Here is a 10,360-nt window from a genome sequence, read left to right as displayed (position 1 = left end):
CACTGCAGGCTCCGCCCCCCGGGGTTCACGCCATTCTCCTGCCTCAGCCTTCCGAGTAGCTGGTACTACAGGCGCCCGCTACCACGCCCGGCTAATTTTTTGTGTTTTTAGTAGAGACGGGGTTTCACTGTGTTAGCCAGGATGGTCTCGATCTCCTGACCTCGTGATCCGCCCGCCTCTGCCTCCCAAAGTGCTGGGATTACAGGCGTGAGCCACCGCGCCCGACCAGTCCTGGAGGAACTTTAACATATCTCTATGTTTGAGTGATTTCTGTTTCTAAGAATTATTCTTGGGGTCTTTTTTTCTCCAAGTTTTCTACCATCTTTTCATATTAAGATAAGTCAACACATTCATTATAGAGGCCATTTATGGCTTATTTTTAAGCATACTGATCATACAACACTCTGGTTTTCCTGGAAGAATACAGGTCTTGAAATTCATGGAGATAGTAGTTGCAGTATTTGCGTAGACTTTTTATGTACATAATTCTTAATGTTTTAATTTTTACAATGAAAGTACAGGATAAAAACTTGCCCCTGTAGTTACATTCTCGTTCAGCAGTATTTTGACTGAGCACTGTTATGTATAAGCTCTTTCACTAGACGCTGTGATCAGTGTGAAAAGTATGAAAGAAATTAAGTTCCACATCCTTCATAAATTTTCAGATAATGTAAATGCATACCAGTCTTCAACTTAATTGTGTGAACTTCTGCAAATGCTGAAGTGATTGGGTGGGATTTTCAAGATAGGAGTTATTGGAGGAAGTGAGTTTAGAGCAGAGATTTGAAATAGGTAAATAATATGAATTGGTATGGAAGAAATAACAAGTTACTCCAGCCGGAGAAGTGACTTCAAAGATTGATTGCTGTCCTTTCTTCACTGCAGTGAGAATTTCTAATTTGATGCGAGTGTTAGGAACAGAAGCTGTTCAAGACCCCACGAAGGTAGAAGCCCATGTCAGAGCTCAGATGGCAAAAAGACAGAAGTAAGTGCCATGGGATTGGGTGGAAACCTCGGGCAAGTACCTTTCCCAAACTCTTCTGGGGGGTCCATATTTGGAGGGAGGGGAGAGTTCTCCGTTGCTCTCTCTTTCCCTCAGCCCTGCCTCTGATCTTCAATGCCTTTCTCACTTGTGGATGTCCTTCCTGTCACGACAGAGCGCATGAAGAGGCCAACGCTGCCCGAAAACTCACAGCAGAACAGAGAAAGGTCAAGAAAATTAAAAAGCTTAAAGAAGACATTTCACAGGGGGTACACATATCTGTATATAGGTAGGTGTCCATACTGGGCCAAACTTCCCCTTAGAACTACTAAAACATTTTCCAAGTGCTTGAGGCAGAATCATTGTGGCCTAAAAGCATACCTAACACCAGTTCCTACTCTATTTTAATGACCCTAGTGTGGATCAAGAGCTAGTAAATCTTGTAAAATAGTGAGGGTTAATGACTTATGTTTATGGTTACCCAGTTCTTCCCTCTCAAGTCTTCTTTTTTTTTTTTTACCAGAATATTAGTTCTGAAAAAATGAACAAATCAATATACTTGTTCAGGCCAAGATGTGAACTAAAGATTGTATGTCCTTTGAGAACTATAAAATATCATACTATCTTTTTTTCATCTTTTTTTTTTAAATGGTCTGAGTTTGCTTCCAACATCCATGGAAGCATTACAAATTTTCTTTCCTCAGTAGTCATATCTTTACCCTGATGTATTGCTGTGTTTCATCCTCACTCCAAAATGCATTTTATATGTTGTAAATATTTTTCTACTTTTGTGTTGATTTAATGTTTTTATTCTTTTATGTTGAGTACATGTGTATATTCTATTTTTAAAATGTACTTATTTCTATTAACTAATTCTTTATTATAAAAGTGGTGCATTATCACAAAAATAGTGAATGCTTATTAAGATTTAAAAAATTGTCTGACAACACAGAAGAACACTTACTCAAAATGTCTCGTTTCTATTCTCTGATCCCTTAGAACCACCCTCTTTAGGTAATTGCTAGTAAGTTTTTCACATATCCTCCTAGAAAATTTTCATGCCTATATAGTGATCCTATATATATTTTTATTTATTTATTTATTTTTTTGAGACTGAGTTTCAGTCTTGTTGCCCAGGCAGGAGTGCAATGGTGCAATTTCGGCGCACTGCAACCTCTGCCTCCCAGGTTCAAGTGATTCTCCTGCCTCAGCCTCCTGAGTAACTAGGATTACAGGCATGCACCCCCACACCTGGCTAATTTTTGTATTTTTAGTAGAGATGGGGTTTCACCATGTTGGCCAGGCTGGTCTTAAACTCCTGACCTCGTGATCTGCCCACTTTGGCCTCCCAATGTGCTGGGATTACAGGCGTGAGCCACTACACCCAGCCAAGTAATCCTATATTATAAGAGTCTAAGGGTCTAGAGGACAAAAAGTCTGTAGGTCTTTACATTGTTAAGAACAATGAGATTGTAAGTATGTTTGGATGATAGTAAATACCTCTCCCTGATTCGTAGAGTAAACTTTGGTTAGTAATGTAATGGTTAATGTAAAGTGCTAGACTTTGAAGAAATGTTAAGAGTGTGGAAATATTTCTAGACTCATCAACTCTACCTTTTAAGCATTCATCTATTTGTTTACTCCAGAGGCCTTTGTTTATAGAGAGGAAACCATTTTGGATTCATCTCTTTGCTTGCCACTCCATTCAGGCAGCTGCTGATGCTAAAATGGAAGACATAACTAAACTTTCCCTTCTCCAGAGTTCGAAATTTGAGCAACCCAGCCAAGAAGTTCAAGATTGAAGCCAATGCTGGGCAACTGTACCTGACAGGGGTGGTGGTACTGCACAAGGATGTCAACGTGGTAGTAGTGGAAGGGGGTGAGTCTGAAAAACTTGAGGGAGACTGTCCCCAGACAACCCTAGGCTTAGAGTGATTAGCATTGTGGGGAGAAAGGAGAAAAAGATAGTATTTTAGTGCCATACCTGATATAATATGCTAGGTCTCTGCTTCTGTGTTTATTGGAGTAGAAGGCCCTAAGATGTGGTTCCTGAGATTGCTTCAACTACCACATTAATGTCTGAGCTCAGAGGTTCTTTCTACCCCATCTTCTTCCACAGTTCTGGCAAAATTCTTCTTCTCTGTTTCCAGGCCCCAAGGCCCAGAAGAAATTTAAGCGTCTTATGCTGCATCGGATAAAGTGGGATGAACAGACATCTAACACGAAGGGAGATGGTGAATGGGGGTTAGAGGGGATTAAGTGGGAGAGCTGTGGGAGGTGGGGATGGTGCATCTGTCCTTTCATCTTATTCCCTCCCTGTGACACTCTTGATAACACCAGGTAGCGTTGAGGAATTTTAGAAAGACCCATTTAGGCTTTGAGCCTCCTAGACATTCATACAATATTTACTACATAATTATATGCATGAATGGTAAAGTTATTTTTTTGCCTATCATTTAAGGCTTTTCTACCAGCTGGTTTCTGTGTCTGTCCTGGATCTGAGTACTGGTTACATGAATTTATTCAGTATTTGACAATTCAGCAAGCAGCTAGGCATGGTGGTTCATGCCTATAATCCTAGCACTTTGGGCGGCTGAGGCGGGCAGGTTGCCTGAGGCCAGGAGTTCGAGACCAGCCTGGGCAAACAACGTGGTGAAACCCCATCTCTACAAAAAGTACAAAAATTTGCTGGATGTGGTGGCACACACCTGTATTCCCAGCTACTCAGGAAGCTGAGGTGGGAGGATCACTTGAGCTTGGGGAGGTCGAGGCTGCTGTAAGCTGTGATCGTGCCACTGCAATCCAGCCTGGGTGACAGAATGAGACCCTGTCTCAAAAAAAAAAAAGAAAAAGCAAATCCAGTAAGCTATACATTCATGTGTACAGTGTCTATATTATATTATTATTTGATTTTTTTTTTTTAAGGATTGAAGCCAAAAAGATCTTCAGGTCAAAAAAGCTCTGCTTTGATCAAACGATTTCTTTTGCCTGATACACACACACACACACACACACACACACACACACGTACACACACATACACAATACACACATACATACATACACATACATGTACATGTACATACACATATGCTCTTCAACTTATGATGGGGTTAGTTCCAATAAACCTAAGATAAGTTGAAAATATTGTTAAGTCAAAAATGCATCTAAGGCCAGGCGCAGTGGCTCACACCTATAATCCGAGCACTTTGGGAGGCCAAGGCAAGCAGATCATTTGAGGTCAGGAGTTCGTAACCAGCCTGGCCAACATGGTGAAACCCTGTCTCTACTAAAAACACAAAAATTCAGGGCATGGTGGTGGGCCTCCGTAATCCCAGCTACTCAGGAGGCTGAGGCAGGAAAATCGCTTGAACCTGGGAGGCGGAGGTTGCAGTAAGCTATGATTGCACCACTGCACTCCAGCCTAGGCGGCAGAGCAAGACTCCATCTCAAAAAAAAAAAAAAAATGCATTTAATACATCTGACCTACAGGACATCATAACAGCTTAGCCTTCGTTATACTTTATCAGAATACTTAGATTAGTCTACAGTTGGGCAAAATCATCTAACACAAAACCTATTTTTATCTCATGTAAGATTTTTTTTTTTTTTTTTTGAGACGGAGTCTCGCTCTGTCTCCCAGGCTGGAGTGCAGTGGCACAATCTCGGCTCACTGCAAGCTCTGCCTCCCGGGTTCATGCTATTCTCCTGCCTCAGCCTGTCCGAGTAGCTGGGACTACAGGCGCCCGCCACCACGCCCGGCTAATTTTTTGTATTTTTAGTAGAGACAGGGTTTCACCGTAGTCTCGATCTCCTGACCTCGTGATCTGCCCGCCTCGGCCTCCCAAAGTGCTGGGATTACAAGCGTGAGCCACCACGCCCGGCCTGTAAGAGTATTTTACTGCATATTGCTAGCCCAGGAAAGTCTCAAAATCTAAAATTTGAAGTATATTTTCTACTAAATATTTATCACTTTCACACTATACTCAAGGCAAAAAATTGTAAGTCAAGGACTGTCTATATTTGACATTCTTCTGGCCATCATACTCCCATTAGTGTTCATTCTTCTCATCTTTGAAGACCTGGATTAGCATTTAAAATCTGCAGAGAGGGCTTAAAATCTGCAAAGTGCCTGTAATCCCAGCACTTTGGGAGGCCAAGGCGGGTGGATCACCTGAGGTCAGGAGTTTGAGACCAGCCTGACATGGTGAAACTCCCGTCTCTACTAAAAAATACAAAAATGAGCTGGGCATGGCAGCGTGCGCCTGTAATCCCAGCTACTTGGGAGGCCTAGGCAGGAGAATCACTGGAACCCGGGAAGCGGTTGCAGTGAGCTGAGATCATACCACTGCACTCCAGCCTGAGTAACAGAGCAAGATTCCGTCTCAAAAAATATATATAAATAAAATCTGCAGAGAGTTCATCTTAAGATACCTGAGAATAAAAAATACTTTATTTTGTTTTACACGTGCATTTTTTTTTTTTAAGATGGAGTCTGCTCTGTTGCCCAGGCTGGAGTGCAGTGGCACCATCTTGGCTCACTGCAACCTCCACCTCCCAGGTTCAAGTGATTCTCCTGCCTCAGTCTCCTGAGAAGCTCGGATTACAGGCACCTGCCACCACACCTGGCTAATTTTTGTATTTTTAGTAGAGATGAGGTTTCACCATGTTGGCCAGGCTGGTCTTGAACTCTTGACCTCAGGTGATCCACTCACCTCAGCCTTCCAAAGTGCTAGGATTACAGGCGTGAGCCACCACGCTGGCCGATAATTTTGATTTGGTATATCTGCCCTCCTCCTCCATTGGGTGAAAGTTTTTTGAGAGTAATATATGATGTTGACATATGAAGCCTGCCTCCTAAAGTGCCTAGGACAAGTTTTTATTCTTGACTGCTTGTCTTTTTCCTTATTCCCAGTACCTAGTGGAGCTCTTGATTCATAACAAGTGCTAAGTAAATGCTAATTGTATCAATTAATATTACTGCCTACTTGGAGCTTCAAGTCTAATTTGGGGAAAATAAAGAGCAACAGAAAAGAAAACATTTGGTCCAACACATAAAAAGGGTGACAATATTTTAGAGAGTTTGGGTAGACTTGAATATTGTTTGTTTAGAACCTGAATCTCACGTCTAAGTCTATAACAAGATTTCTCTTCCAGATGATGAGGAATCTGATGAGGAAGCTGTGAAGAAAACCAACAAATGTGTACTAGTCTGGGAGGTAGGTGATCCTTTGTAAAACATTGTAAAACTTTAGCCAACTCCTGCTTACTTATACTATTTAAGTAGAGCAATGGAATGTAAGATCTAATCAGTGAATAATGCCTTAAATAATTTGTTTCTTTTTGGAATCCATTTTTAAATGGTTGGCAGTAAATTCTTCCTGATCATCTGTTTAATTAAATTGGTGAATATTTAGTATATGCTATCTGGGGAAGTGTGTGGACAGTGCTGCTGGTAGCAGGAATACAGATTCTCTACCGAAAATTACTTATTTCACAGTCATGAATATGAGACTTGGAAAGAGGGGAATGAATTGTTGTGGGATTTACCTTTGGATATAGTGAAGGAAGTACTAGACTTAAGAATATAAAGTTAGGAGGCTGGGCAGTACTGCTTATTAGCTGTGCAATCTGGGCAAGACCCTTAATGTCAAATTCTGTTGCCTTAGCTATAAAATGTGGATACTCTTTGCTCTCTATATTGTCAAGTTTTTGAGAATGAAATTAGATAATTATGTGATAGTGCTTCATAAAATGCGACTAAATCACTCTTCAAGTGGAATATTTTTTATGGTTATCTAGTTCTTTAACTCCTGAAGGCTTCTTAGAGAACCAGTATTAAAACCAGTATTAATGTTTTCATGTTTGCTTTTAGGTATAGTACATGTATATCATTTTTCTGTGGGGGCGGGGGGGTGGTATGGAGTTTCGCTCTTGTTGCTCTTGTTGCCCAGGCTGGAGTGCAATGGCATGATCTCGGCTCACTGCAACCTCTACCTCCCAGGTTCAAACGATTCTCCTGCCTCAGCCTCCCAAGTAGCTGGGATTACAGGCGCACGCCACCATGCCCGACTAATTTTTGTATTTATAGTAGAGATGGGGTTTCTCCATGTTGATCAGGCTGGTCTCGAACTCCCAACCTCAGGTGATCCGCCTGCCTCGGCCTCCCAAAGTGCTGGGATTACAGGCATGAGCTACTGTGCCCAGCCCCTCCATTTCTTTTTCTTTTTTTTTTTTTGAGACAGAGTTTTGCCCTTGTTGCCCAGGCTGGAGCGCAATGGTGCAATCTCAGCTCACCGCAACCACCGCCTCCTGGGTTCAAGCAATTCTCCTGCCTCGGCCTCCTGAGTAGCTGGAATTACAGGCATGAGCCACCACGCCTGGCTAATTTTCTATTTTTAGTAGAGACGGGGTTTCGCCATATTGGTCAAGCTGGTCTCGAACTCCTGACCTGAGGTCATCCGACTGCCTTGGCCTCCCAAAGTGCTGGGATTACAGGCATGAGTCACCACACCCGGCCATATATCTTCTATTTTAAAAATGTGCTTATTTCTAGTATATGTGCTGCTGAAGCGAGCAGTAAAATGTGCTTATTTCTATTAATGAATTCTCTATTATAAAAGTGGTACATTATTACAAAAGTAGTAAATGTTTATTAAGATTAAAAACAAATTCTAAGCCGGGCGCGGTGGCTCACGCTTGTAATCCCAGCACTTTGGGAGGCCGAGGCGGGCGGATCACGAGGTCAGGAGATCGAGACCACGGTGAAACCCCGTCTCTACTAAAAAATACAAAAAATTAGCTGGGCGTGGTGGCAGGCGCCTGTAGTCCCAGCTACTTGGAGCGGCTGAGGCAGGAGAATGGCGTGAACCCGGGAGGCAGAGCTTGCAGTGAGCCGAGATTGCGCCACTGCACTCCAGCCTGGGTGACATAAAAAAACAACAACAAAAAAACAAATTCTAATTATACAGAAGAGTACTTACTGAGACCCAGCACAGTGGCTTATGCCTATAATCCCAGCATTTTGGGAGGATGAGGTGGTTGGATCACTTGAGCTCAGGAGTTCAAGACCAGCCTGGGCAATATGGCGAAACCCCATCTCTACAAAAAATACAAACATTTTACAAAAATTAGCCTGGCCTGGTGGCATCTGCCTGTAGTCCCAGCTACTTGAGAGGCTGAGGTGGGAAGATTGCTTCAGCTTCGGAATTTGAAGCTGCAGTGAGCTGTGACTGTGCCACTGCACTCCAGCCTGGACACCAGAGTGAGACCCTGTCTTTGAGATGCAGTCTTGCTCTGTCGCCCAGGCTGGAGTGCAGTGGCGCAATTTCGGCTCACTGCAAGCTCCGCCTGCCAGGTTCACGCCATTCTCCTGCCTCAGCCTCTCCGAGTAGCTGGGACTACAGGCGCCCGCCACCACGCCCGGCTAATTTTTTTGTATTTTTAGTAGAGACGGGGTTTCACCGTGGTCTCGATCTCCTGACCTCGTGATCTGCCCGCCTTGGCCTCCCAAAGTGCTGGGATTACAAGCGTGAGCCACCGCGCCCGGCCGACCCTGTCTTTAAAAAAAAAAAAAAAAAAGAAAAAGTCTCAGGCCGGGTGCGGTGGCTCAGGCCTGTAATCCCAGCACTTTGGGAGGCCGAGGTGGACGGATCACGAGGTCAGGAATTCGAGACTAACCTGGCCAACACGGTGAAATCCAGTCTCTACTAAAAATACAAAAATTAGCTGGGCGTGGTGGCCAGTGCCTGTAATCCCAGCTACTTGGGAGGCTGAGGCAGGAGAATCGCTTGAATCTGGGAGGCGGAGGTTGCAGTGAGCCGAGATTGTGCCATTGCACTCCAGCCTGGGCGACAGTGCGAGACTGTGTCTCAAAAAAAAAGTCTCTTCCTATTCGCTGATCTCTTCAGACCAGTCTTTATAGGTAATTGCTATTAATAGTTTTTCTTCTGAAGGAGCAGTCAAAAAATAAAAATTTAAAAAAAAAGGTTTTCGTGTATCCTGCTTTATCCCAGATTCTTCAATTTATGCATACAAATTAGATGATAATAATGATAGTGTTTGTTCTCTGTTTTATAAGTTCCCACCTGCATATTTGTTATCTTTTTTTAATCAAATTTTTTTTTTTTTTTTAGAGACAGGGTCTTGCTCTGTTGCCCAGGCTGGTATGCAGTGGTGCAGTCATAGCTCGCTACAGCCTTGGACTCCTAGGGACAAGCAATCCTCCAGTCTTAGCTTCTCAAGTATCTGAGACCTCGGGTCCACACCACTGTGCCTGGCTAATTTTTTTTTTTTTTTTTTTAGAAATGGATCTCACTATGTTGCCCAGGCTTGTCTTGAACTCTTAGCCTTGAGTGATCCTCCCACCTCAGCCTCCCAAAGTGCTGGGATTATAGGCATGAGCTACTGTGCCCAGCTCTACCTTCACATATCTCAGCCCCCTCATCTTTCAATTTTCTTCTATTTATCTCTGAAGAGTACTTACTGAAAAAGTCCTGGCTTCTTAGAGAACCAGTATTAATGTTGTAGGAATTTAGTTTTCAGGAATTGTCTCTCATGTTCAGAAATAAGCCAAGTTCTGCTCCAGCCTCCTTATTGGAGTCTACTCCCTGAAAGCCTCCTGAGGTATTGCTTTGTGACTGCCACTGCTGCTGGTAACTTTGGCAAGAATGCCATTCTGCCCAGTACTGTCTTTTTCTGTTGTAATTCTCTGCTGGTACCTGCTCTTCTGTTCCCCGCCCCCAGTTGTTCTTTGTTGCTGGGCCCCAAAGCCTCCTGCTTGTATAAATAGTTTCTTGGGCCTTTTTGAAGGCCCAAATTTAGCCCTTAAGGCCTGGTAGGAGATAAGTTTATCTCATTCCACCTTCCATAGTTCTTCCTGACTTGCTGTTCCACCCAGGCACCAGAGCAAATAATTCCTCATCCTCATTTCAAAAAACTAAAAGCCTTTTGCATATGAATTCGTAAAAACTCGCACAAATATCCAAGGCGGCCGGGCGCAGTGGCTCACGCCTATAATCCCAGCACTTTGGGAGGCCAAGGTGGGAGGATCACGAGGTCAGGAGATCGAGACCATCCTGGCTGACACAGTGAAACCCCGTCTCTACTAAAAATAGAAAAAATCAGCCAGGCGTGGTAGCAGGCACCTGTAGTCCCAGCTGCTCCAGAGGCTGAGGCAGGAGAATGGCGTGAACCCGGGAGGCGGAGCTTGCAGTGAGCCGAGATCGTGCAACTGTACTCCAGCCTGGGCGACAGAGCGAGACTCCATCTCAAAAAAAAACAAATATCCAAGGAAATGGAGGTCACAATTTTTTTTAACCATAAAATCACGTTCAGCTTGGCACATGTCTCACAAATGTTACTAGGTCTTCTTATAAA

General features: G+C 43.4%; 1 protein-coding gene across 1 annotated transcript in view; it reads left to right on the top strand.

Moving 5' to 3' along the window:
- The window catches only part of PRPF3 (pre-mRNA processing factor 3), a 33,393-nt gene that overhangs the window by 22,609 nt on the left and 424 nt on the right, over positions 1-10,360 (top strand). Inside the window, exons 11-15 of the mRNA XM_058439730.1 lie at positions 838-985; positions 1,158-1,271; positions 2,743-2,861; positions 3,133-3,216; positions 6,140-6,201. Coding sequence (XP_058295713.1) covers positions 838-985; positions 1,158-1,271; positions 2,743-2,861; positions 3,133-3,216; positions 6,140-6,201 — 527 coding nt within the window. The remainder of the gene's footprint in view (positions 1-837; positions 986-1,157; positions 1,272-2,742; positions 2,862-3,132; positions 3,217-6,139; positions 6,202-10,360) is intronic.

This window comes from Hylobates moloch, unplaced genomic scaffold, assembly GCF_009828535.3.
Source record: "Hylobates moloch isolate HMO894 unplaced genomic scaffold, HMol_V3 SCAFFOLD_5, whole genome shotgun sequence".
Classification (NCBI taxonomy): domain Eukaryota; kingdom Metazoa; phylum Chordata; class Mammalia; order Primates; family Hylobatidae; genus Hylobates; species Hylobates moloch.
Note: the sequence above shows the minus strand (reverse complement) of the source record. Positions and strands in the feature narration are given on the sequence as shown.